We start from the raw sequence: 27,756 nt of genomic DNA on the forward strand, positions 1-27,756 counted from the left end.
CACTAGTGTTCAAATTTGATGAGAGGAAGAAAGAAAAAGAATGGATAAACATCATGGCCCCCTACTAAATTAAGCAATCAAAGCATGTCATGTCATAATGGAGTGCAAAATAGGAGTATAATTTGAGAGTACATGTAGAATTACTCATAAGGCCATCCCCAATAGGCCGGGAGATTTTGCACAAGTAAGAAAAAAAATGGGCATGTGGCCGGAGAAGAGAGGAGAGACAGGGGTTGGTGGTCCTGCTAATTTGAGGATTTTGCAGGTAAGTGGGGCCACCAATGGAGAATGATGTGAGGCACAACTCTCGCGCCCGCTCGGACGCGTAATTCTTCTTTTTTATTTTTTTTTAATTTTTTTTTAGATTTTAATTTTGATTTTTTCCCCTCTCATTTTCTCTTTGCTAATCATACCTGTAAAATTCCCTCAAAATCTTCACACTATTGAGGATGCCCTAACTAAATGTATTATATCAAGTTACATTGTAGTGTAGATTAATTATTAACATTGATATTAAAATAGTACAACATGATATAATTAGATATGATATATATTTATACCAAATGAACACCATAAAAGATACCTATATAGGTATTAAAATAGTACAACATGATATAATTAGATATGATATATATTATACCAAATGAACACCATAAAAGATACCTATATAGGTACATAGGTTTAAGTTTCAACGTGGGTGAATGTTTTTCGTGCGGTTGTGCGGGTGATTAATGTGTACGAGTTTTGTACTTAATGTACGTGAGTATTGTGTTTAAGGTGCGTGAGGTTTGTGCTTAATGTGCATGAGTGTGTAATACTTAATGTGCATGAGTTTTGTACTTAAAGTGCGTGACTCTTGTGCCTAATGTATGTGAGTTTTGTGCTTAATGTGCGTGAGTGTGTACTTAATGTGAGTTGTTGTGTAAGTTGTTGTTGAAACTTTAAAGTGCATGAGTTTTGTGCTTAAGGTGCGTGAGGGTTGTGCTTAAGATGCGCAACTTTTGCGCTTAAGGTGCGTGAGTTTGTGTTCTGAATGTATTTTGTTTGTGTGTTTAATGTGCGTGTGTTGTATACTCAAAGTGTGCCAGTGTGATGCTTAATGTGTGTCTATCTGCACAATTGCACGGGAAGCACCACCCTCACTTGATTTCTTCCCTAGGTACATATATAGCGCTTTGTTAATACAAATATACAATGATTAAAAAGGGTGGTCATTCCACTTTGGAGTTCCACTAAGAAAAGATGATATGCTATGATTAAAAAGGGCAGGGTTCATTCAAGATGCTATACAATATATAAGTTTGAATTACTGGAAAGTCTATAGCCGCTACTATATATATATATATATATATATATATATATATATATACATATATATATATCCTTATTTATGAAAAAAAATTATAATTCGTAATTGTTGATTGTTATAAAAAATGTATTTTGAGAGAAATTCGTCTTATTACTCTAACTGATAAAGAATCAAATTAGGTTGCACATAGCTGATCGACTTAAATCAAAAAGACCAATAGACAATTCTCACATTGAATTAAATTTGAAATTTTATAGTTATTAAGTTAATCATGACTACCAGGACTATGTGGTCTAATGGTATTCGGGTTGGACTTTCATTTGGAAGATTATGAGTTTGAGCCTCAGTGGAGGCGTTATTGGTTCTTTGTGTTTCAGTAGGTTGAGAAAGTATATGAACAGATACTACAATGTAATAGAACCAGTAACTTTCAAAAAAAAAAAAAAAAAAACCAGTAACTTTCAAAAAAAAAAAAAAAAAAAAAAAAGTTAATCATGACTAATTCAACTGAGGTTTTTCATATATTCATATATCCTATATATAGTTTAATATGTGGTCAATATACAAAATAATGATGAGATGATGATGCTTAAATAAGAAAAAGATGAATTTATTGTCCTTTTGTGCTTTAATTCACTAATGAAAAGAGATCTCTAGAAGCTACTCTATTTCATTTTTGGAAATCAAAGCATGATGGTGACACCTTTATTAGAGTGCCCAAACGCACGCCCATTATATATTACCATAATCTTCATCCAATATATGCATTCATCATTATTCTATAAAAAACTTCTATATATGATCTTCTTCATTCATTTTGTCCACTCAATAATTGATACCTTTTCTTCTGACTGATTAATTTAATCTTAAAATTCATCAATTTATAAATAATTAATGAACACATAAAACTGATATGAGATATGTGATTCGATCAACTGCATAGTGCAAATTTATATATTTCTTTTCACATTTTTGTCCACTACATAATTAAAGAAAATAACACGAACGCAATTTAAATGAAAATGCATCATGATCAATCATATTTTATTTGAATTTCATTTTTTTAAGTCAGAATGAGAGTAACTGCAATATATATATTGAACTTATATGTATTTTGAAACCTAAATTCATGTAGTATTTTCATGACATGTCATGTCAATGTTTAGACCAATTCAAGAAAGAAAGAAAAAAAAAAGTTGGAGACACAAATATATGATTATTATCTAAATATACAATAATAACAGACTAGGCCCCTACCTTTGAAGTTTGAAATGCTTACATCGTCTAATCCAAACCTTGTACTCCTCAAAACATCATATTCCAATTAAGTTCCCATTACATGAAATGCTTCCACAATAAATAACAGTGAAATATCTTTTAGCAAAAATGTAATATTTATTAACACATAAAAAATTATTACATTTTTTCACTAAAAAATATTACATATTTAAAATCATAGGAATTTTTGTGTTTTACTTTAATTTCAATCGAGTGAGAGTGCATAAGGCTTCATTCAAGAGCTCCATTACATTTGTACTTAATCCATCATTCAGTTGTTCTTCATCCCATCATCATCAACCAAAATTTTCTTCAGCTCTTTCTTGTTCACCTAATATATATCAATGGAAAAACAATTATATTCAACAAACTAGCTAAATTCTTGTGTTGATCATATGGAATTACTGTGAAAACATAATTAATTTGATCACCTTTCCCATGGCATTACGAGGCAGTGAATCCCACAGATAAAGAGCAGTTGGTATCTGCAAATTAAACAACAACGTAACAACAATATTTTTGAAGAAAAATATAATGTCCCGAGCTGAGGGCAAGTGGCGAAAAACCATACCTTGTATGGGGCGAGTTTTTCCTTAGCCCAAGCAGAGAGTTGTTGCAAGGTGAGGACAGACTCGCTTGATTCTAGCTCGAGCTTCTGTTTGAGCTCTGCCTCGGCCACAACTATTGCACACACAGCCTCCCCGTAGTCTTTATCTGGTAGGCCGAGCACACAGCACTCTGAGATGGCTGGATGCTGTTAAATTTATGGAAAATGAAACATTATTGTACCTTTGATTATATACATCTTTGTCTAAGAGCAGTTTGCAGTATATATAGATTGTTCGAGAAGGAGTAAGAAAAATGGCAAACCTCGAGAAGAACTGCTTCAATCTCGAGTGCAGAGAGCTTATACCCGCCAACCTTCATTATATCTGCATTTGTACCTGAAAAACGTGATGGGAGAGTGTTAGTTAATGTTAAGATCTATATATGAATATATGATAAGCAAACAAAATTTGGCAATGTTCTGTATGTGTAAGGAATTCGATCATACGCCCCAAAATGACAAAGTATCCATCTTCATCCACTCTTACAGCATCTCCCGTCTTGAAAAATCCATCATTTGTAAATGAATCTTTGGTTACCTAATAATAATTCACAATAACCATGAAATTCAAACACAAAAGATCAATCCCAAAAACCGAATGCAATAGTTGCAGTATATATAGAGCATAGCATACCTCGGGAAGCTTCCAATAACCTTTAAACAAAGAAGGGCTTTTTATACAGAGCTCCCCCACCCCGGTTGCATCATCAACACTCCCGTCTTCTGAAAGGATCTTGGCCTACCAGAAACCCAGAAATGAGTATTGATTGTTACGACTTATTGTTGCAGAAAGGGTATGGTCTTACCTGCACGCCTGGAAATGGCTTGCCAACAGTACCTCCTTTGCGTTTACCTCGTAGGGGATTGGAAATTGCCATGACAAACTACAAAACGTGAGAGTGGAAATAAGTAGTAAGCGATCAATTCACAAAGTAGTGTTAAAAAAACAAGTGCATCTACCTCAGTCATGCCATATCTTTCTAATAAGGTGTGCCCGGTGATTGTTTCCCACCGTTGCATGATGGGAAGTGGAAGTGCAGATGAGCCACACATCTGGAAATAAGGCATTCAATAGGTAAAACCGTAAAAGTGAAGATAATGGAGAGGCTGAAGAAGAAGAAGAAAGGTTATTACCATAAGGCGCAAGTTCTTTGCTGCTGAACTAGAAGTAGACTGTAATTCCGGGTCCATAGCTTCATAGCCTTGTATCAGTCGTGTATACATCGTAGGAACCTATATATATGTTGGCAATATAAGTTGCACCATGGAAGATATTCCAGAGTTACAGGCAAAGAAAGAACGGGGCAAAAATGTTCATTAGCTGGAGACTTACACCAGTGAATACAGTTATGGCATCATCGGCTTTAGCCCCATCTTTTGGATACGATTCACGCCATCTCTGCCAAATTCCCCTCACGCTGAATTTTGGAATAAATTCCACCTGCAAAACAAATGTCGTAGGTGAAACCTACAAATTATCGAAGTTTCAAGTACATTAACATGATCTATAGAAGTTGTTACCTTGGAGCCTGCATAGAGAGGGGCAAATAAAGCATTGAAAAGCCCATGGACATGTAAAGTCGAAGTTAAGGAATAGCGTAAAAGCAACTAACAGAGGTGACAAGAACATAAAGCAAATGAGTGAAAGATAAAGAATAATGGCATTTGTGGATATGATGTAGGGGTAGACAATGCAGGAAGTGATCTTCGGATGAGTATTCCCACGCATCTCTTAGCATTTGGACCTGAATATATAGAGAACAAGTAGAATGTGTAACTCCACAGGAAAATCAAGAAAGCTTCGTTCTGTGCAAGCTATTATTGATTGCCCCTACGGGAAACACAGAAACATAAGGTCATGAGAAAGAAATACCTGTGCTAGGATGCTCTTGTGTGTGTGGACGACTCCTTTTGGCCGCCCCGTTGTTCCACTGGTGTACAATATCAGTGCTGGATCCTCACCTGCATCATAATATGAAGTTATGATGAAGATGCATTATTTCTGTTCCCTGCAAATTAAAAAAGTAAACCACACAGACAAGAAAGATATCTTATCTTATCAACCTTTTACATTGTGAGAGAATTCAATTTGCAATGAATTTCCATCGTCAGATGGTAGTGGATGCACACTGGGAATGGTAGGAAGGAGAGATAACTGAGCGCCAGTTTTAGCAGCGACATTTTCCATAAGTTCTTGGTGATCTTCGGTGCTCAAAATCATAGATATATCCTAGCAGTCAAATAGAGATGAGGATTCATAGTGAGAAGAAAGGTAGATTTGCTTCTTTGAAGCATGTGAGCTAGCTTGGAAAGTATATTTAGGAAGCAGAGGGCAAACCGAATCGTTCATAACGTGCAGGATCTCAGCTTCTGGGTAGCTCAGAGCTAGAGGGACTGCAACACCTCCATTAAGCCAAATCCCGAGAATTGCAGCAACAAACTCCGGACAGGGTTTGGCTACAATTCCAACCCTTGCCCCACCAAGATCATTATTCCGCCTTATGTTATCCTCCTGCAAGAAAGGGATGATTTTTTTGATTCTAACCATACAGAAAAACCGAAAAGGTTGCATCAATGGACTTGAGGTAGCTGAATTAACAGCATTTTAACCAAAAAAAAGAAAAACATGTTTCTCTTGCAGGCAACCGTTATCAATGAGTATGCAAACGAAAATCTAAATAGAGAAGCAACAATTTGAGTAACATACAACTGCAGTTGAAGATTATAATGGTATTCACACTATTATATGTATCAGGAGAGAAGAGGTTAGTTAATTCGAACTCACAGTTTTTAGATCAAGATTGCTTAACAGACTGCATATCCCCTTAGCACACGAGATCAGTTGAAGGTAACTGAAGCACTTTTGATCTGCCTTTATGGCAATACTCCCAAAGGAATCAGGCCCTTTGCTGGCTACTTCTTTAACCAGATCCATATATATGCTACTCTTTTGAGCTATAAAAGGAATAAAATTAAAAGATGCTTCAAGATCCAGTAAAAATGTCAAAATTGCTTTACTACTAACAGTTTAAGGAACCCAATATTCATGCGTTTATCTAATATAACTCAATGTTCTTGTTTGTGAGATTTTGATGATTTAATAGACTAAAACTACCATCCAAGAAAATTTATCCTGATGAAAGTCTTTCTGTTTCAAACGAACGTTTGCCTCGGCCAAATTTAAAGAGAATGAAAATACATGATCACTGCCACAATGTGACTTGTGAATGCTAAACAAATGTGAACTAAAAGATCAAGAAGGAAATAACTTTAAAGATCAACAATTCATTTGCAATATGTCTTCACTGATTTTTTGTTCAACTGCTAAACATCATTAAATCAATAGAAAGAAACATCTAGGAAAGTTTGAAGCACAAAAAGCACACCATCAAGAACCTCCCTCCTAACAAAAGATTACAGATTTAGGACTAAATATAAAAGAATCGTCCTCCACCGACTATCCTGTCGGGCCAGGGTGTGGGGCCCTCAAAGCAAGCCAGGGATTTCGCCTTTTTGTGGGAAGGCAAATATAACAGAATCGCATTCCCCAGCTCCAAACAGTGATATTCCTCCATCACCATTAAAATACCACCATTTCTGGAAAACTTTGATCCTAAAAGTAACCCACACCAGAATTCCCTCTCCTCCAAACATCACGAAATTAAACTCCGAATCACCAATCACAAACTGCTTAAAAATTTACATCACTTACCTTAACTCCAAGAACACTTACAGATACAGAGAGAGAGAGAGAGAGAGTTGAAGGGCAACTGGGTGATCAAGAACACTTACCAGAAGAGTAGAGGCGACGCTGGGAGTAGATAAAGGCGGGACCTTTGCTAGAAATGAATCGGAGAAAACAAGAATTGGGACAGCTGAGAGCTCTAGCTGTGAGATAGAAGCCTGCCTTAAATGAGCTCATAAGACGAGCAGTTGCGAGGTGGGTAGGTCCTCCTTTAGTCCTTTTGGCTTCAATTCAGAAACCGCGGTGAAAAATTTATTGCAACCCGAAATTTCTGTTGGCATTTACTGCAAGCTGAGAAGATGGATAACTTTGAAATTTCTGGGTCTTCCATTATCTTCTGCACTTACGTAAACGGAATTCATTGCTCCGGATTTCGTCTGTTACTGTTTGCAACTTCTCATTGACTCATTAATAGAATAAGTAGAAAATGAAATGGGCGAGCTTTCGTGTTTCACTGTCATATTTTATAGTACGTACAACGTTTACTGGTAGCTTGTTTCTGACTATGTATTGTTTGATGCTTTGTCATGATTGATTGGAACAGCTTTTGAGGAAGAACATCCAAAGTACGGATCAGAGTATCAGCAAACCATCAATAATGTTTGTAAAATATATACAAAAGCATATAAGTTCACACCTAATATTAATTAGTTACAATAAACGGATTTGCATAAATTGATTGATAAATAATAAAGATTACAACTTTATTCAATCTTTAGTTTAAATAATAATGAAATGTACAGAAATGAGAGCTTAATCCTGTAAATTTCTTGCAAAACTACACACAGAAGAACAGCTTCAAACGCGAGCATATATAAATGGTAACGAATACAAGAGGGGGGAAATGGGGAAAATTGATTGATAAATAATAAAGATTACAACTTTATTCAATCTTTAGTTTAAATAATAATGAAATGTACAGAAATGAGAGCTTAATCCTGTAAATTTCTTGCAAAACTACACACAGAAGAACAGCTTCAAACGCGAGCATATATAAATGGTGAGGAATACAAGAGGGGGGAAATGGGAATCTATCTCTACTTGGACATGGATTGAGGAGGGGGAGGATTGTTGATTTGCTGGTTTTGATATTGTGCAGCCTGCTGATCAGCAAGGATGCCATTCCATCCTGCAAATAGTGCAAGTTCATGCCATAATTATTAACACTTGTGCAAACTCAGTAATGTATGTATAAACAGGAGCATCTTAGCTTGCAGTTTTATGGTACCTTTAGCTGGATCGAGGCCTTTGATTCGGAGCTCTCTGAACTCCTGGCAGAGAGAGCAGCAAGGACAGAAGATGTGGGAAACAATGTCTGAATATGGAGCTTCAACCAGATTATACCTCTGCCTAAGCTTGGTTCTATACTTGGATCCCATGATCCACTGGGAGCACAAAGCTGGCATCATCAACAGGTAGATGAAAGACCCCAAAGGGCATGCTGCAATATAATCATCGTACCAACAAATCATTAGTAGTGTCGACACAGTACAGATTCTGTGGCTTAAAACTTGAGAATGAAGTTTCTTACTCATCTCTCCAGTATCCAGGATCTCAGATATCTGACCAAATGTGACGCAGGGCAGAATTGCTGTCATAAAAGCTGCCATAACAGATCAACAATAATCAGATCAGTTTCCTTAGCTTGCATGGTTTATGGTCTTTTGTTACTACACAAACAAACTCGCCTTGTGACCATAACTAGCTGACAAAGGACTATAAGAAGTAAAAGGCGGCTCATACCAAGAAGGCCGGCTTGGGTTACCAAGTCAACAGCACGGCCTAAACAACTTGGCTGGGTTCCCAGGATCAGCAGGTGAGAAAGATGAAAAGAAAAGGTTGCACAAAGTATAGGACAGACCATTTAATTTGCAGCAGAATTGCAGAATAACCACAACTTGAAATACACAAAAAGTAATAAACATCTATCTATCTATCTTGATTAATATATGTGATCTGGGGGAAAACGATATGATCGATGTTGAAGAAAGCAAGTAATATAATGGTAGGTGTTACATATATACATACCGTTTGTTTGATCTTCATGGCAGTCAAACAATCCAGTGCTCCAAGGGACGCCTACAGATGCTGGCTGCTGAGGTGGGAGGTATTTGGGAGCATAGGAAGCAACTGCTGGTTCTGCTTCACCCATCTGGAACTGCCTCTGGGGGGTGTCTGCTTCATTATTGGCCTCAACTCTCCCCATATTATCACAACTACCTTCAATTCACTTTCAGCTTTCAAGCTCGATCTGCTATATATCAATTCAACAACAAACTTATTGTTTCTTTATAATAGTAGCTAGTCTAGTCTTCATACTTATCACGTTCACTTAGAAGAAGATTGACTTTTCAAATCTTTCGTTAAAAGTATTACAAGTATATGGACAACTGGACAAGATTGAGGTGGGACAATCATTGGAAAGTTCAATTCGTATAAAGCAACCAAAAAATTGACTTAACGTACATTTTATATTTCTTTACGTACCACATGCACACATCCAGCTGCCCAAATATTGCTGCCGTGTCATGTCTGACAACCTTCTGTCCCATGTATCATTCATTCAAATCTACATATTACATTTTACAAAGCAAGTTATCAACCTTAATTACATATTACAAAGCAAGCTATCCACCTTAATTTAAATAGATTCATGTACTATACATATCAATAATTATAAAGGTCTCTAGTATGATTGATTCATATTACGGCCGTCAATAAAACAAGCTATTCAACCTTAATTTAGATTGGTTATTATGGATAGTTAGGTGGGCGTGGGAAAGTAATGAGGTGGTGGTGAAAGTGTTCATATTGAGGAAGATGTTTAACAACTTGGAATAAATATAATAAGTGAATGTGTATTAGATCCAAAGAAGTCAATGCATTGCCAAGCTGTAATTCTTGTATGATTACAAAGCACGATCACTTATTAGGGAATAATTATACAGGTTGCATTTACTATTCAAAAAAAAACTGAGATTTGGACATTTCTCTTCTCTAATGTTTCACTGACGAAGCAATCTTTGCAACCAATATGAAGGAGAATATTGAGAAGGAGGTGGAGTAAGGAGATTTAGCATGGTCTCTCTCTCCTTTGGGGTTAATGGGACTCCCCTGATGAGATTCAAAGTCAGAACGTGGACGTTAGACCTTCGCCTGTGCTTTTGGTAAGCCCAAATAGCTGCAGCGCCACCAGCAACCATAAGCTGCAACAACATTTAATTGTTTAATGTTAAAGAAGCTAACATGATGGAAAGCAATGGTGGAAGGATATACTCAAGCCACTCTTCAACTCACCGGAGATAGCCACAAAGCAGCTGTCTGCAGATCAAATTTTGGTCTGTAAAGCACTGTCTCACCATAATCATCCTCCAGTTTCTTGTAGATCTCTTTGTCACTTTTTCCCTCTCGAATCTCATCTCGGATCAACTGATATTATTATTCCCAAGAAAATTCTATACATAAGATTTGCTTGTGTAGGCATGCATTGCAGATAATTAAGACAAGTATATGAATACCAATCAAAGAAACATCTTTTAGAAAAATTAAAAACACAATCCTGCAGAGCAGCTGCAAAAAAATGCATTACATCATCTTTGCTGGAAATATGAAGTAAAAACCATCAACAATTTGGAGCACTGTCTACACAGGTGAAAAAAGAAAGTACAAATCATCAACAGCTTGTAACGCTGTCTTTGCAGGTTTCCTCAAGAAACTCCACTATACAGGTTTGACTGCTGGAAAGAAATAACCTCCCAGTAAAAGCTTTTCTTGAAAAAAAAAACTTAAATATCTTCCTTCGCTTATTTCTTTTAGATGTAATGCCATGGGAACCTCAAAATTCAGAAATGACACTTAAATACACCTTGAAAAGGGTCATATGACACTTGCCTAAGCAAATACAGTTAAGATCCTTGCAAGATAGTATAATACAAAGAAGGGGGAAGGGGGAAGGGGGAAGGTGGGATCTTTATGAAGACAGATTGCCTAGTATTTTTGCTATTTTACTCTACTAGTTGACAAGTTCATTACAAAAATATGCTTAATGATACCTTCATTATTTAGGTGAGCTCAATCTCTATGCTCCAGCCACAACTGCAGGGCTAACCAAGTATCCAAACCCACAATATCACATACTTGAATGATATAAGGGCATAACAACTTGAATATGATATAACAGGTGATCTTTTTGGTATTTTAAGGGTGAAAAAGGAGAAACAGAAACCTTAATGTAATGTTCTCAGAGTTATTAGCTTCGAACCTGACCGAACACATAAAAATTTATTCTTTACTAGAGTTTGAACCATAAGATAGGGTCATGCTGAAGATGAAGAAAGAAATACCTTCCTTAGGAGAATGGCAATGTCAGCTTGAGATTCTTCAATGGACTGACTGCCACACTCTGTGCACCTGACGTTATGACTGATGTTTCTTGCTCTCGCCTCCACCACCCGCTCCTCCCTCACTGCATCCTCTTTGTCCTCCATCGTGCTTGCAAAATTTCAATCACTTACCACCGCACAAACTAACAGAGACGCAGAGGCTGGAACACATGGAACGTCCTGAACTCCATAAGTCAATAACTCACAAGTCCATAAATTAAACCAACACGTCAAATTGCAACAAGAAAACTAAGATGTAAGAATCTAATATGAAGAGAGAAGAAGCACTGAATAGCGACTACCGAAGGCGCTCATTTGCAAAATCGAGCGAAGGCTTGGAGTAAAGAAAAATTACCTGAATCTATAATGATTAAGACTTGATTTGATCAAACAATTTGCAGCTAGGCCTGCAAACGAGCCGAGCTGAGCTCGAGCTCGAGCTTGAGCTCAATCGAGCCTTAAAACTGAAGCTCGAGCTCAGCTCGCCAATTTTTTATATAGCTCAACCTCAGCTCGATTGGCTTCAATGTTCGAGCTCAAGCTCGAGCCGGAGATCGACTCGAATTCTCGAGTTCGAGTAAGATTGCTCAAACTTTCAAGCTCGAGTTTGACTTATTTAACGTCATGCTTCAATTAATAATATAAATTATTGTATCCATACATAAATAATAAAAACTTGATAAAATTTAAAGTCCACAGTCAAATATAAAACTTATGTTCAAACCATAAAAACTTTTTTTAAAAATTCAAAGTCCAAACTTCAAATATTCAAAGTTCAAAGCACTCAAAACAAGTTCACATCAACTACACAATAGTGGTCCTTGTACATTTCAAGATTCTTCTTCCAAGATAGGCGGTTCAAAACTACTGCAATCACAATATTAGCTACAGCAATATTGCAATATTAGCTAATAGCTACAACAAATAATGAAAACAGTAAGCACAATATTAGCTACAACAATCCTATATTAACAATCCAATTCTTAAAGTTACAGGTCAGGGTCAGGGTCAGGGTAAGGGTATTGTATGTTACACAATCTGCCACTACTGATTGAGAGCAGAGTTATCTCTGATGCAGCAGATGATTAATAGCATTCTGGGGTAGGTCTATATTTTCCCCATATAGAACATTACAGTTTGCTGCATGTTCTTCTCAACCATAATGATCCAAAATCAACCTTATAATAAAATAAGATATCTACTGCTGTATGATCCCATCATTACCACAAACTGACACAACCATTAGCTGTAATACGAGAAAAATATAATTTACAGTAGCATACACATTACAAAATCTGTAAACCATGACAACTCAACTCTCTCCTTTTCAGAAGCTAGGAAAATCTGTTTTATTTGCATTATAACAGAGAAACTAGTCATATTTAATTTTTCATTAGCAAAGATTTCCGGTCTTCGACGACACGGCCGTGTCAAGGCATCGTCAGTCACTCAGTCCGTACTACATAGATTTCAATGAAGATGACATACCTAGATTCGCAGGGGAGGGAGGGAGGCAGCGACCGCAGCGTCGTCGGCCTAACCTTCTTCGTCTTCTGCTTGCTTCGTCGCAGATTCGCAGGGTAGGGCGGGAGGCGGCGGCGTCCGCTGATACTAGCTCCGTCGTCGGCCTTGGCTATGTTAGGATTTAGGAAATTCGGAATAGGGATTTTCGATATTAGGATTTGGGAATTAGAGATTTGAGGGTTGAATTTTACAGTAATTTTTCATTTTTAATTGTTAAAGTGTCAGTTTTAATTATGGAGTATTATTACTCCGTATATATACAGTATATATATATAATCATTTAAAAACATCTCTTAAAATAACAATTGTGTGGACTTATTTAGACAGTAGGATGTGTGTTTTTAATGGCGGTAATGAGTTTTGCATATTATCTTTCATGTGATTGATTTACATACTTGATTAAAGTGTCTTTACATCCTGACCTGATAAGATTGTTGAGGGATAAAATTTTTGCTCATTTCGCTCATTTTTTATTTACATATTATTACATATGAGACACCATCTATAAGGACGACAAATTTCACCAATAAAACATTGTGTCAAATTATTAATTAATTCCCACTTTAGCCTTCGTTATTAATAATTTAGTCTTTTGTTGTCAATTTGTCACGTGGAGTAATTCTTATTCGTATGCATATTGACATGTGTTAAGTTAACCCCAAGAATAAGTCAATGCGGGATAGTTCAAGTGGCAAATAAGCTTTATATTGAGGAAAAGAATTTTGAGATAATTCGAATTCAAACAGATCGAAAAATAAAAAAATCAAAACACCTCATAGTTTAAACCAAAAAAAAAAAAAAAAAAAAAAAAAAAAAAAAAAAAAACCAAGAGTATTCTGAGAAACTATAATGTTACAAGTGGTGTAGGCAAGTCATCGTTGGCTATTAAACAACACTTTTTCATGCAAGTTCTCTCTTCTATTTGCTAAAGTTTGATGCTTTTGACCTGGCCATGAAGCCTCATATTTTTAGCTTCAAGAAAAGTGAGTAATGGTTGCCCATACATGTGATCATACAATAATACATCATCTGTGTAACTCGACTGATAAATGAAACCGTGTAATATAGTAAAATCTCATATCGTTCATAATCTAATAACAATACTTATGGACCACCCCCAATGCACTCGTGGATTGATCATAATCGTTTGTTTATCCACTCTCCCAATACTCCTGCATATATCATCACATGTTTGAACACACATCAAATGTCTGTCTAAATCTCACACTACTGAAGAATTGGTTGTCTGCACGTACATACCCAATAAAGACAACCTGAACTAACGAGATGGAAGAAGGGAAAACTCGATTTCTTGCAGTGTTTTTCCTTTTGTCTCAACCACATTCCTCTCCACAAAGATCACTGCTATCAAGCTAAATGTGCCAAATGCTGTGTACAAAATTCTCGGTCCGAGTTGTTCCAACAATTGCAGGAACAAAAGTCCGACAAAAAAATTTACCATCTGTCAAATACCAAGTTCATCAACTGCTATACTGTCAATATTTCACAAGATTTTCGGTCATTATGCCTTAAAATTCCTAAATCAAGAGATATCAGTAGCAAACAACTAAAATGGGAGATGAAAGAATTAAAGAGAATATATAGAACGGGGGTTACCCAATGCACAGCCATGCAGAGAGCCATTGCCTTTGCTCTAATCCAACCAGGGAATATCTCAGACAGGAGGAGACTGGGCACCGGTCCAGCCCCCAAAGAGAACGACAGGACATCCCTATTAAATTGTCATTTTTGCTAATATGAATTAAGTATCTCATAAGGTTTTCAACATCATGTATTTATATATGTACGTAATAAAATAGGCACTTCCCCAACGCTTAATTTTCCAGTGGATTACTCACAATAGAATGCCTCCGACAGATAGGTATACTTTTATAGAGCCTGTTGTGAAAGAACACGCTGCTAACACTTGAGAAGCCATTGCAACAACCTGAACCAGACAAAACTATTTCATAAGTTCTAACACAAGCACTTCTAATGACATATCTCTATCAAATATCAATGCAGCGCTAGTGATTGGTCAAGAATACTTCAATTACCATGCCCCAAAAACTCCAGATAAGAAGCATCTTCCTTCCTAGTCTATCCATTAAAATCATTGCAATAATGGACCCTGCAGAATTTGCAGACAATAGAGACGTTAATGGGTGTTAGTAAACAAACAAAACAACCAGCAAAAATTTGCAGGAAGAGTGAGTTGGTTAGAGATTGCCAGACCTGTCAAGGTTACAACCCCTACAGATATGTTTGCAATGTCTGAAGGTACTCCAGCACTTTTAAACACCGTAGAAGAGAAATAGAACACGGCATTTATCCCAGATAGTTGTTGAAGAGCAAATAGGACAGACCCAATAAAAACCACTGCCCAAATTATTGGAAGTAATTACTTTGTGAGAGAGCAAAATGGGATCGAGTGAAATTACATCTGCAACCCTCTATACCTCTAAAATGAGGAGGATAAAGTAACCCCGAGAATTTTACGGTGTCCATCCCATCCCCTTTGTCTGACTTTGAAAGTTCTGCCATTGCAGATTTCACATGTGGCAATCCGATAAGCTTCTCAAGCGTTTCTTCAGCTGCTGCAATTCTTCCTCTCTAAGTCAAGTCCATAAAAACACAAGTGAACGGCCACTAAAAAGAACAAATAGATCAGATGCTGTTGAGTTTGAGAGCATAAGGTTCATATCATGGCTCTTTGCCTGTATAAGATGCGTAATTCTTTTTTTCTTTTTTTTTTTTGGATAAAATAAGATGCCTAATTCTATGATCACATTTTGTAAATGTCCCGTCAAACAGATTGTTTCATTTCAAACCACCTAAAAATCAACAAACTATGCCATATAAATGATTTCAACACACTACTTTTAAGTCAAAACTCAAGGCCAAGTACTGGAAAGCATAATAGCTGATGAGAGGTTCTCACCTTGACAAGCCAATGAGGACTTTCCACACATAACTCCATCAGAACAGCGAGTAATATGGCAGGAACAACAGACACCCAAAAGCAAATCCGCCACCTGCAGATCATTTGAAAGACAAAGTAAGGTCAAGAGCTTTAGTTAAAATACAATTTGTGAAGAGGTAATGGGATGCCTATTTTATCTGGTGAGGGTAGAATCTTTGGGTAAAAGAAGGCTAGGTTTGCTCTCAAATTGAGGACAATTCATTTATGTAAACAAACAGCAAAAACTATTAGCATGAATCAGAATTAGATATAAATGATGCAAGGAAAAAAGACCGTTGACATGCATCTTACCAACCACGAATATCCTTGGATGGAATCCCAATGACGAGAGAACCCATAAGACCAAGGCATGTCGCAATCTGAGGGAAGCTCCCATACATGCCTCTTACAGAAGCTGGCGAAACCTGCTCAGAAAGGTAAAACAAAGCTTGAGGTAAATGCAATACTAGAACAAGAATAAGCAATATTCTTGGGTGGAGCTAGAAACAACAAAGTTATACTTCTGCTACATAGAGAGCAGCAACAGGAGGACCAAGACCCATCCCTATACCAATAAGCAACCTCCCGATAAGCATTCGTCCAAGAGTATTTGTTGTTGCACTGCACTTAAGAGGTTGAAGGGCCTTCAGTAAATTTCATATTTAGTTGAGATTTACACGAAAGCAATAATGTAATAAATGTCAGTCCTATGGATATTAGGGAACTTGCTCATCAATTTCTTTTAGTAGTTGTTCTTTAACAATCTGTAACATTAGATTCAATCCAGCAACTTCACCATTACTCCATAACAGAATTTATAGCAAGTGGCAGAGTATATACATATATAACCGATGCCTAACTCCTTTCAATAGTTGGTAATTACCTGACACTTGAGTATATAGTAAATTTACATAACAGAATACAGCATGTATTACCTCATAGAAATACCAATGATCATTGGTAGCGCACTCAATTGAAAAGACCTACGACGACCAACTCCATCTGCTATCCAACCACAAATTATAGAGCCAACAAATGCACCTGCTAAACATGTACTCACTACCAGGCCTACAGTTGAAAAATGGTAAGCTCATAGGGAGATTCAATAAACTAAAATAAGGGGAGTTGAAATGGTACTCAAAAAATGAAGAACATGAAGTTCTGTTGCAGAATACCTTCAGCCAAGGTACTACCACCAAAACCAAGATCCAAAGAAATGCTTTCCAGTGTCTCATTAACCACCCTGAGTACACCAAAGTCCAGAGAAATTGAAGGACATTTAATCCACAAGATCAACACGCTAACCAACAAAATTTCAAGATTTCAAGTCATACCCTAGGTGGTAGCCATATAAAAAAGACGAGAGAGTAGCCACCAAAATGTGAGGTAAGGAGTGCTTCCATGAGGGGCTCCCAACATTATCTTTATAAACCCCACTATGTATGCGACCTAGGAATTCATACCAAACTTTGAAGATTAGACATTAAATTTGATATCTCTTTTGCATAGCACCATTCATGTTATTGAAGCTTTTCTTTTTTTGAACTTTGAGATTACTATCTTGTCATATGTTATTAGATGACGGAAGGCAAATGCTGTTATGTTTTATTGAAGTTAAAAAGCAACATAGAGGTAGCAACTTGGCTTTGTTGAGCTTTCAAAAATTACAAGGCACTTATAGAATGATCTGAAGTCATCACATTCATCTAAAGATGAAAATTAGGGCAATGGATGGATTGCTTAAACCTTAGATCCTGAAGTGAATAAAACACAGAAAACAAAGAACAAAAAGCATCCATCATATGAGAAATGTACCTATGTTTTCTTCTCTATCATAGAAAGGGAGGTCATGTTCCCTGAAGGATGCACGTTTGTACATGGAGTATATGTCTCTCTGGGGGCCCATCATTTCAAAAACTAAAATTGAGAATTACCAGAAAATTAGTGTAAGAATCCAAATCAACTCTGCCACCCAAGACAGAATGCGGCATTGAACCATCATCACATAGTATTATATATAGTTACTTCTGGTAATCCATGTAAATAACCAAAATGCATGTATCATCTGCAACAAAATCAGCAAATTGTGGAAAAACAATTACCCCAGATCTGATGTTGAATATCGTGAATGTCTAATAAATACTTGAAAGCGAGTTTTTGGCCAAATGAAGACGGAGAGCGAGGGAGGGAGATTTGCTAAGTAATTATACCTCCGTACCAACTCACAATCACACATTCACGAACAAATACGCATGCAATGTATATGTACACACGGAGAAACGTATAAGGGAGGGAGGGAGGGAGAGAGAGAGAGAGAATATCATTACATCGCAGCAATTTTGAATTCCGAAAATATAGTGGAGCCAAGTGCAACTAAACGCTGGAGAAAATTTTCAATGTCAGGATGGCGACCGGTAAAATGCGAAAGGCTTAGGCACCGGACTACCGGAGTCTCGCTATCACTATCAGGCGAGTGATAAAAGGGAGACGTCGAACGTGGCGCGATGACGCAGCGTCACAACGTGTAAGCCGTTTTATGTATGGATGTTAAAATGCGTTGTCGGTTATGGTTTCCGGGGCCGGCAGGCCCTATTCTATTTATTAGTTTATGAGTATAATTCATTTAAATATCCATGCCAATTCTCCCACCCAAAAGAGGTGTCTACAATTTCGCGAAGGGATTAGTCACTGTGTTACGGTGTAAATTATGGATATATCCAAAAAAACAATTCGCTAATTTGCAGGTTATATAAGCTTAATCTAAAACTATGTGAAAGTTTAATCTTTTTTTTAGTACTCTTCATTCTGTTACAATGTATTGTTCATAACTATTTTCTTCACAACTCACACTGGAGCTCAAATCCATGTCCCCTTGCAATATAAGTGTGTTTTTTTCCTTTTCTTTTCAAATGTTTGTAATAAGTGGGTTGCAACTATAATTAATTAATTACGGAGATCAGGAATAATATATCAATTTGACTGCGCGTTGCATATATGCTTGCATTGGATGGCTTCAAACAGTAATATTAACACGTAAATTTTTCCATGTTGCCTTACTTCTAATCCAATGGATGGATTTCTTAGTGAAATTTTGCCATTTGGTTATAAGCACTACTTATTAAGGCGAATAAATGGTTGGACTTCTAGAGTTCTAGATTAGCAGAGAATGCTAAAAAAAATTGAAGAAAGAAAAGGGGAATGTCATTATTTCTATTAACACTTAATGTAACTAATCAAACCAGAAAGACTAGTGAAAATTTGGAAAAACAAAGAAAGTTGACAAGAAGTCACAATAAAAGAAGCTATACAAATACATATCACACTCTTACGGCGGAAGTTTTTCAGTAGAAATGATTTAACTCCGTACTTGGATAAAATCTGTAATGGAAATGGGGAAGGGGGGGGGGGGGGGGGGGGGGGATGTAGAGTTGTCACAATTTAATCGATGGATATACTACAGACAAAAAGAAGCTGTATCTGACAGCAAAGCTTCAAGTAGAACCCAGAGACGAGCTAAGCACCTGGATCTGCAAACATAATGTGAACAGATAACTTATGCAGAAAAAAATTGTGGCACTAGAGTTGCAGAACAACAAAATTAAGGCTATCATACCTTGTTTACAAGCAAATTCACTTGTTCTCGGTACATCTCTTTCAGGTCTACTATATCTGCACGAAGTTCTTCCAGCTGCACAAATATTAACATGCCATTCAAAAATCATTCTCTGGGGCATGAATGCTGAAACCTCTCATGAACTTTGGGATTTTTTTTTCATAAACCTTAAAAACTTAATCCATATCAAGGTATATGAATTTTTTTTTCTATTCTCTCAACATTTTAGCCCCTTTTTCCAAACATGTATGGTTGTCTGAAGTTCTGGACTACTGCTACTATCCAAATTAATAAAAGCAAATACATAATCTTATCTTTTAATGACAATTCAAGAGGACCAGAGCAAATGAATAAGAAAGAGCTTACCTCTTCATCCCGCTCACCCATTAACTCTAGTGCTGCAGAATGTCTCCGCCTAAGTGCTTCTAGCTCTGCCCGTATTCCAGGCAGTGTTGCAGCTTCTGCTCTAAGCTTCTCACACTATCAATAATAATAATGATTAGGTCAAGCAATATAAGCAGAGAAGGCAATAGAGCTTAGTGACCCACCAAATAAAAATAAATATTAACTGTTTAGCCAATAACTCACCTCTGCAGTCATTCTCACCAACTCTTCGGCAAGAGAGTCGCGGATGGCTTCCATAGATGCCTGGAATTGTTGATACAAATTTTTTTAAAAAAAATAGCTTCATAGGAGTGAAACAAAGAAAAAAAATGTTTCAGAGGTATAGCAGCTATCCTTCATTAATGTAATTATAGCATAACCCTGAATGGGTAAAAATTAAACCCATAAGAAACTTCAGAAGAAACCATACTAATCGTGACATGTATGATGCAAGCTCGCCTTCCTTCTGCCGAAGTGAAGCTTCATAAACATTTGGCGTCATGCTTTTTACATAATATGGATTCATAGTAACCTCTCCAGTATGTCTACGCTCGGATGAAGTCTCTGAAAAGTCTAAAGATGCCTGGAGAAAATAACTTTCCTCCATACTGCTCAAACTGCTAGCACTCGAAATTTTACGTGCCAAATTACCTGCAATAGGTGATTGATAGACATAGAAAAACACAGTAAGAGGCATGATTGTTTAATGTTTAGAACTGTTTTTTTTTTGGGTCAGACCATGAGGTATCCTGAGCACACCCTAACTGTGGGGGGCACCTTTAAGCCTGTACCATACTCAAACTAATCCCCGTTCGCACCAGGCCGGCCCAATTAAGGGGCAAAGTGCTGGCCAGATTGGTTTTTCCATACGAGAGGGGGTTCGAACTCCCGACCTCTCTTAAGGGACAAGAGTGCACGGCCACTCACGCCAACCAAGTTGGTTAATGTTTAAAACTGTTATTGACTCACCATTTTCAAATCCAGACTTTTGCCTTGCTAATGGACTTTGATCAGGCCCAACCGATGGTTGAACACGAGCCGCCCTTTCTTGATCCAAACGAGCAGCTTTCTCCCGCTCTAACTCCTGTTCATAATTGAGATTGGGTTAATTTTTATACGAGTATGCCCTTCCTTTTTATGCTTTCTTTTTTCATTTTTTCTTTCTTGGAGGAATGACAGCATAAAGGGTGCACTACTACTGCAAAATAGGCAACCATTGGATACATGAGATGTGCTAAATAAGCCACTTATGAAGTTTAGGCCTAACAAGTTATTGGATATCGTAGGAGGTTTGGCTAAGCTAAACCGTTATTGGAATATCTTATTTAATCATCAACTTGACTAGTGTGACTTTACTATATACTACTCAAAAGTTCTTTTTATTCAATCCATAATCATAATCTAAAATCATAGGCTTTGCCAAATGTTCAAGCAGTAATGACCTGCTGCAGGAGTTCCTGGTGTGTCAATGCTTCTTGCAGTTCCTGCTTGTGTTTCCGTCTGAGTTCCCTAATTTCATCTTCAAGCTGCTTTGCACGACCTTCATTAGTGTCAGCTTCCTCCTTTAGAGCAAGATATTCCTGCCTGTGTTCTGCAGCTCTCTGTCTCTCCTTCTCTAGGGACCTTGTTAATTGGGTTTGCTCAGCTCTAAGACAAGATATCTGCAGCATCTCATTTGTATAAACTAAGGACTAAATTAACACTTTAGTACTATAGCACCAAAGAAACAAGTAGAAAACCTGAGCTTCAAGCACATTAATCCGAGATAAAGTTTGTGATAGGCGCTCATTAATAGATCGCTCCTTCTCCTCAGCACCTGCAGCTTTGGCCTCTGCCTCCTGCAGAGTCAATTTAAGAATGCGTTAAAATGTCCACAATAAAATAAAATAGACAAAGCGTTTGTTTTTACAGAAAACCTGAAGCCGTAAATTCAATGATTTCTCAACAGCAGCCCAAGCTTCAGCCTTTCTGGCATTTGTCTCCTGCAACCATTACCGAAACCATCATACAGAGATATGACACATCTAACCTTTATAAGGAAACAACAATATGTGAAGCACTCCAGAACCTGCATGGCTTCAATCTGCCGGAGAAGAGGTCTGGTAGATTCAGGAACTTGGGTTATCAACTCCTCACATCTTCGCTCACTCGACTGGGAAGACAATAATATCAGCTAACTTGAGTATAGTTAAGAACACAATCAGGATAATTTCCACCAAATTGAAGTAAATATTACTTGATATCTTTTCTGAATATCCTCGATGTCTTTGTGCAGCATATCTTCCCTAAAAGCAGCCTGCAAAAAGGAAAAAGATGTTACACAGTAGATAAAAATATCCCCCTGTAGGACAATGTTCCAGAAATGAAACCTGCTGCTCCTTTCTGCTCAGCGTTTGCCTTAATTCTTCAAGAGCCTGAACTAGCATGGATTCACGCTCCTCAGCCTCTCTTAGACGGCCCTCTAGTTCTGTTCTAGCTTCATTATTTGCCCGTGCTTCAGCTAATGCTTCAGCTTCCTTTGCTGCACTCAAAGCATGTGTGTAGTATTCCTTCTGAGTTGTAAGTTCTGCTTGGTGTTTCTCAATTGATTCTTGAAGCAACTTCTCAGTTGCAGCCTTATCCCTTCGTATACTCTCCACTTTATTCTCTTCTACCTGCAACAAATAAAACAAAAGTCCAATTATGAAACTAGACCCCTTCATAATAGCAATTTACTTGAAATCCAAATTCTTCTGAACATGCAAGCATATATTAGACTCCATAGCAAGATCACATAATGAAGTCATTCACTATCTAATAAGCAGAAGATGGAAGTAACAAACATAAAATGATTGAATGAAGTATTTTGTGACACAAAAGATCAAATAGACCTCTTTTGCTGGGATCATTCGCACTATACTATATGTTTATACTGTACAACATAAAGTAAATCATCCGTGTCAAAGTTTCACAAACTAAAACTGAAGAAACAAACCTCTAGCTTGGTCTGTAATCCTTTCTTCTCTTCTTCAAGCTCTCTAATCTAGCTTTCAGAACAGAGGGAAAGTTGATTAAAACTAAGAGAAGTGTAGAAGCAATAAACAAGCTTTATTATGCATGAAAGCAAACCTGTGCCCTTAGTTTTCTAATCTGAGCTTCCTGAGCAGCTTGCTTTTTTGAAAGCTGTTCACCTGGTATGAAAATTTCACACATAGAAAGAGCACAAGAGCAACTATCAATAACTTTTATATAATAAATTGATATCATTTTCTTAATAAAGAGACAAATATCTATACCTCTTGGATGCACTAAAATTACCAGCCTAATAAATGAAAGATGAGTTTTGCATGTAATCATATTATATGCTTAGATGTGATAGAATCAAAGCCAGTAAGAAGTTTCCTATCACCTTTACAAGAACCATTTTAAAAAATAAGCACCAAACAAGTTATCAGGATATTTTTTTTGGTACATTGGAAAAGAACAAATTATCAGGATATATCCAAGTAAATATGGAAGGTTTTTTATGCAAATCAATAGCAAGAAAATGAATTAAGTGCACTTCTTAAGCCAGCATTTCATATTTTCAGACCTTCAGCCATAACTTGAGTAATGATTTCATCTTTCTCCTTCAGAAGAGCAGCTGCATCACTTTTCTTATTTTGCTCTCTACGCAGCGTATCCCTTTCTTTGGTAAGAGAGTAGACCTGAAATTTGAATGCCATAAACATAGCTACACATAAAACATTACTATTAAAGCCTATGAGATTTTGAGAGCTTTACATTCCAACAAAAGTAGTGATTGACAACAAAAACTGAACTATAATACATGGCAAGGACTCAATCATTATATATGAATCATAATCTAGAAGTTTTCAGAAGTCAGAGTTCCAAGATATAAATTATGAAGATCAGAAGACACAGAGAACAACACAACCCTATCTTCAATAAAATGTATGTTATCCCTTATGGCCTTATAGATATAGAATCTAAATTTCTCAAAATCCATACCTCTACAAACAATTTTGTCTCCCTCCCACAAAAATTCTTTCAGACTAGTAGTCACAAACAATAATAATAAAGCATGGATGTAAAACTGAAGCATTAGAAGAGAGATTGCAATGCAAACAGGATAATCATGCACCTTTCTTTCAAGAGCTGCTACTCTTTGATGATACTCTTCTCGCAGGGATTCAATATCTACCTCACTGGTTTTTCTCTGAAAATTAGATTAGAGAAACTTCATCAGATCTTAGATAAAAACAGTAGAAAAACTGCAATAGCTCCTTCACTCTACCATACACAGAAACTTCAATTAATTACTGGGATCTCAACACCATTAATCAAATGGAAGCAGTCTTAAAAGACTTTTGGCATTAAAAAAATGCTAAGGTGAGACAGACACAAATCTGCCTAGAAGTCACCAATTCACCATTATTTGGGACAATAGATATAAAATAAAAATGTCAATGCTCAACAGAGAAATACATTTTTTTTATTTAAAAAAAAAAAAAAAAAAAAAAAAAAAAAAAAAAAAACTACATTTAACAAGCAGGTGTGTATATCACTTCACTGTAGCAATAAACATTAAATAGAAGTTGTAGCCATGTTCACCGAAAAGTCTACCAAAAAAGAGATGAAAAATATACTCACTCTTAGATCCTCAATTACAACCTTTAGCTGCTCATTCTCATTCATCAGGTTTGCAATTTCATCAGCCTTTGCCTATAAAGGATGAGTAATAGTTAGCATAACAATTAGCATGATTGACTTTTTAACATGTATACATTGTTATAGCAAATAAGCATGATGTACTGCAACTTGACTTCAGTGATAAACCAACATAGCATTTATCACTAAAGGAAATTTTAATAAACTTTGGTAGGTGAATTCAGAATTATGGGCTTTTGTTCACCATAGTACCTGCAGGTGATATATTCATGCACGGATGCACCTATGAAATTAAAATCCAATTGCAGGTGATAGACTTGTATCTAAATGCCCTATAAATTATCAAGGTCCAGAGACTTGGTAACCTATCTGACCAATTCTTGGCAACGGGGAAATTTAGGCAAACATATTATAGGTGAAAAAAAATATGAAAATAACAGGATTACAGAAAACACTTTTATATATCCAATTACAAAGGGGAAAATTACCTTAAGACTTTTTATAAAGTTCCAGTTACCAGTGTCAGTCCCAGATTTATTCAATGTGTCTTTAACATTTAACAATGGCAATGAATGAAAACCCACAGCTCAGTACATTGGGTGCACAAAATCACTCCATGGAATGCATACACAAAATTACCTGTGCTTGTCTAGCAGCTCCTTGTAGTGCCGTTTCCATCATTTTCATCTCCTTTTTCACTTTTTCCAGTTCAGTCACCATACTGGAAACATCTGAAGAGTTGATCCCTGAACTCAACTGTTCTGTAATATCACCCACATTATCAATTGCTCGCTGATTGACCTTAACAGCTTGATCAATTGCATTAGTTGCATGTGAACTTGACTCAGATACCATCTTTGAAGTCTCTTCATCGTGTTGTACAACGGGCAAGTTGGTTTCAGAATGTTCCTCAGCAGATCCAGTTTCATTAGATGTAGCAGAGTCTGAAACAGAATGTCTTCCACTTTCAAAATGACTAGTTGGTTCATCTTGAACTTCAACTGGAGAAATTTCCTCTTTGTTCTCTTCCTTCTGTAACTCAGCTTCATCTGTGTTCTCCTGAGAATTAAAATGGGATTGATGAAGCATAGGGGTGCTAACTTCAGCTTGAGAGGCAGGACTAGTTGATTTAGTTTCCAATTCCTCCACATTTCCAAAAGACTCTTCTGTGAAAGTCTCTTTTTTCAGTGATTTAGAAGAATCTGTTTCCTCATCATGTTCAGGTTTGGTTTCAGACACTTCAGTTGGCAAATTGGGTTCAGTCTCTTTTTCATCTACAGCACTAATACTCTTTTGCTCTTCACTTTCAGATTTTGATTCCTCAGCAGAATCTTGTTTTGTTATGTCTTTATTAGCTTCTTCAGCAGATATAGCTGGTTCTAGCTTCGCATTTTCATTTCTTGCTTCTTCAGCAGATGTAACAGGCTCTGGTTTCAAATAAGTATCTCTTGCTTCTTCAGCAGAATTCTCTAGGTTCACATCAGCATTTCTTGCCACTTCATTATCTTCTTTGGCAGATGTAGTTATTTCATCAGTTTTTTGTGCTTCTTCATTGTTTTCTTTAGGGGCTTCAGATTTCTCTATTTCTGAATTAGCAGAATCATCCACAACCTTTTCCACAGTAGCAGGGAGAACCATTGAGGACTCGGTGCTTTCTATCGATTCAGTATCCTCCCCACCTTTATGTCCCATAAAAGCCATAACAGGGTCAAACAGTGCCTTCCTATCTGTGGCTGATGACCATACCCCTGATGCTGATAATTGGTAACCATGTGAAAAGATGACAGCAATAAATCCATCAAAAATAAACAAATTGAACTTCCCTCACTATAAAGTGTTCTCTTTTTTTTTTTTTTCATTAGTTTGATGGTGAATATAGCTAGATAGCAGAGAAAGCAATTTGCATTAGTAGAACTGATGATCTTCCAATGTATCAAGTTTTAATTTTCACAAACATCCTTAAGTATTCATTCTGGCATAGTACTTAACTAGATGCATATGCTGCAGGATGCTTTCATGCCTCGAAGATGAATGAATCGCATATATAAACATAAAAACATATACTCCGTAATTAACATGATCTCAGCTAGTAATCTGTAGCTACAGTGTAGTGACCGCACTCATTTCTAACTCTTAAGCAGATTCTATATTCAATAGACCAAAACATTAGCGATGCTTAGGGGACTATGAGGTACCTTCGCTACTACTGGCATCGGATTTCTCTTCGAGGCCGAGAGCGCTATCGAAGTTTTTCTCGATGTTCTTAACGCTCTCACTAAGTTTGTTCACGGCGCCAGCGAGATCCAAGTTGCCGAGAGAGACTCTCCCACTAAACCACGCCATCTCCTTCTCGATCAAACACTCGAATCACATCGCCAGCTCCGTCAGCCTGTCGGATTAAATGCAAATCAATACAAATCAATGAATTTGACGAGACAATAATCAATGCCAGTAGCTGAATTGATAGTTTTCGTTTTGAAACAATGGCTTCCGTAAGGATCCTGTAATTGCAATTATAGATCTTGCGGAAATATTTCGTGTTTTGAGAATGTAACCTTTGTATGAAGGATCTGGTTGTTGGCTGCGAAATCAAGGAAAAGCGGTTTTCGGTAGAAGCGTGAGGATGCCAATCTATCTTTCCCGGAACCGCGATGTCATAACACTCCGACGGTCATTGTGATTTTCTTTTTCTTTTCTTTTCTTTTCTTTTTCCCTTTTCGCGGAGTATAATTTGGAATAAAATGGACAATTGCAGATACCTCCCTGAAGGCTATACCAACTGCATACGAATCCTCTAAATTGAAGTTGCTTTTGTAATTCTTCATTCTTCACGTAATAATAATAATAATGCCTAAAATGGGTGGTATAGTGAGTAAAGTATGATTATTGTACTTCAATATTACGAGTTTGATATGATAAGAATAAGGTTCAAATTGATCACTGAACGAAATTTGAAAATGTAATTAAACTACATAACGAAAAAAAATACAATTAGACTATTGAATAACCTAAATGTATTCAATTTCACTTGATAACAGTTTATCATCCATTTTCATCATGATTCATGTTTACGTAGATTGTGAATTGACATTTTTCATAATTTTTAATAATAAATTTTTAAAATAAAAATTAAAAGGTAACAAAATAAATAAATAAAGTTGGAGTGGTCGGTGGCCACTTCTTTCTTCTCAGCCCCCCTCCTCCTTCATCTTCGGTTGGAACACTCTTCGTCTTCGTCTCTGGTTGGAGACGAAGAAAGGGGGAAAGGGGAGTGGCATGAGACAGGTCCTTCGTTTCACGCC

At 36.8% G+C, this 27,756-nt stretch overlaps 5 protein-coding genes across 12 annotated transcripts; all 5 read right to left on the reverse strand.

The window, feature by feature from the left end:
• Positions 1-2,594: 2,594 nt before the first annotated feature.
• Positions 2,595-7,382, reverse strand: LOC109188086 (malonate--CoA ligase-like). 4 transcript variants are annotated; one of them, XM_019338591.1, is made up of 17 exons: positions 6,987-7,372; positions 5,980-6,149; positions 5,533-5,706; positions 5,259-5,424; positions 5,068-5,156; positions 4,870-4,939; positions 4,716-4,768; positions 4,528-4,635; positions 4,329-4,427; positions 4,155-4,247; positions 4,001-4,078; positions 3,829-3,933; positions 3,642-3,732; positions 3,458-3,531; positions 3,159-3,341; positions 3,019-3,072; positions 2,595-2,918 (listed from the first exon to the last, which is right to left on the reverse strand). In XM_019338591.1, the coding sequence occupies exons 1-17, from the start codon at positions 7,114-7,116 to the stop codon at positions 2,859-2,861; spliced, it is 1,797 nt and encodes a 598-aa protein (XP_019194136.1). In that variant the 5' UTR covers positions 7,117-7,372; the 3' UTR covers positions 2,595-2,858. The 4 variants fall into 4 exon arrangements, with proteins under 4 accessions (XP_019194136.1, XP_019194137.1, XP_019194138.1 ...); XM_019338592.1 differs by having other exon boundaries at positions 6,907-7,368; XM_019338593.1 differs by having other exon boundaries at positions 5,980-6,186; positions 6,907-7,368.
• A 415-nt stretch (positions 7,383-7,797) lies between these two features.
• Positions 7,798-9,220, reverse strand: LOC109188089 (protein PLANT CADMIUM RESISTANCE 8). The gene is made up of 4 exons (XM_019338599.1): positions 8,968-9,220; positions 8,471-8,542; positions 8,168-8,380; positions 7,798-8,068 (listed from the first exon to the last, which is right to left on the reverse strand). The coding sequence occupies exons 1-4, from the start codon at positions 9,143-9,145 to the stop codon at positions 7,977-7,979; spliced, it is 555 nt and encodes a 184-aa protein (XP_019194144.1). The 5' UTR covers positions 9,146-9,220; the 3' UTR covers positions 7,798-7,976.
• Positions 9,221-9,782: 562 nt separating this feature from the next.
• On the reverse strand, positions 9,783-12,987 carry LOC109188090 (cytochrome c-type biogenesis CcmH-like mitochondrial protein). Of its 2 annotated transcripts, none has more exons than XM_019338600.1 (4): positions 12,810-12,987; positions 11,283-11,501; positions 10,237-10,368; positions 9,783-10,145 (listed from the first exon to the last, which is right to left on the reverse strand). In XM_019338600.1, the coding sequence occupies exons 2-4, from the start codon at positions 11,424-11,426 to the stop codon at positions 9,945-9,947; spliced, it is 477 nt and encodes a 158-aa protein (XP_019194145.1). In that variant the 5' UTR covers positions 11,427-11,501; positions 12,810-12,987; the 3' UTR covers positions 9,783-9,944. The 2 variants fall into 2 exon arrangements, with proteins under 2 accessions (XP_019194145.1, XP_019194146.1); XM_019338601.1 differs by having other exon boundaries at positions 11,283-11,482; positions 12,810-12,981.
• Positions 12,988-13,741: 754 nt separating this feature from the next.
• LOC109188087 (probable plastidic glucose transporter 2) lies at positions 13,742-18,387 on the reverse strand. Of its 4 annotated transcripts, none has more exons than XM_019338598.1 (15): positions 17,910-18,112; positions 17,623-17,724; positions 17,142-17,256; positions 16,983-17,050; positions 16,743-16,875; positions 16,329-16,428; positions 16,120-16,232; positions 15,787-15,880; positions 15,305-15,458; positions 15,081-15,224; positions 14,903-14,976; positions 14,705-14,793; positions 14,463-14,577; positions 14,120-14,307; positions 13,742-14,017 (listed from the first exon to the last, which is right to left on the reverse strand). In XM_019338598.1, the coding sequence occupies exons 2-14, from the start codon at positions 17,714-17,716 to the stop codon at positions 14,125-14,127; spliced, it is 1,476 nt and encodes a 491-aa protein (XP_019194143.1). In that variant the 5' UTR covers positions 17,717-17,724; positions 17,910-18,112; the 3' UTR covers positions 13,742-14,017; positions 14,120-14,124. The 4 variants fall into 4 exon arrangements, with proteins under 4 accessions (XP_019194143.1, XP_019194142.1, XP_019194141.1 ...); XM_019338597.1 differs by having other exon boundaries at positions 14,106-14,307; XM_019338596.1 differs by lacking the exon at positions 17,910-18,112 and adding an exon at positions 18,135-18,387 and having other exon boundaries at positions 13,742-14,307.
• Positions 18,388-18,989: 602 nt separating this feature from the next.
• On the reverse strand, positions 18,990-27,205 carry LOC109188206 (golgin candidate 5). Its single transcript, XM_019338778.1, has 20 exons — positions 27,010-27,205; positions 26,650-26,843; positions 25,094-26,208; positions 24,437-24,508; positions 23,928-24,002; positions 23,376-23,490; positions 22,913-22,974; positions 22,779-22,826; positions 22,174-22,458; positions 22,041-22,100; positions 21,873-21,956; positions 21,721-21,786; positions 21,544-21,642; positions 21,247-21,465; positions 20,774-20,888; positions 20,235-20,455; positions 20,009-20,068; positions 19,787-19,900; positions 19,421-19,495; positions 18,990-19,334 (listed from the first exon to the last, which is right to left on the reverse strand). Exons 2-20 carry the CDS (start codon positions 26,795-26,797, stop codon positions 19,299-19,301), a joined length of 3,069 nt encoding a protein of 1,022 aa, XP_019194323.1. The 5' UTR covers positions 26,798-26,843; positions 27,010-27,205; the 3' UTR covers positions 18,990-19,298.
• Between the last annotated feature and the right edge of the window lie 551 nt (positions 27,206-27,756).

This window comes from Ipomoea nil, unplaced genomic scaffold, assembly GCF_001879475.1.
Source record: "Ipomoea nil cultivar Tokyo-kokei standard unplaced genomic scaffold, Asagao_1.1 scaffold1421, whole genome shotgun sequence".
Lineage (NCBI taxonomy): Eukaryota > Viridiplantae > Streptophyta > Magnoliopsida > Solanales > Convolvulaceae > Ipomoea > Ipomoea nil.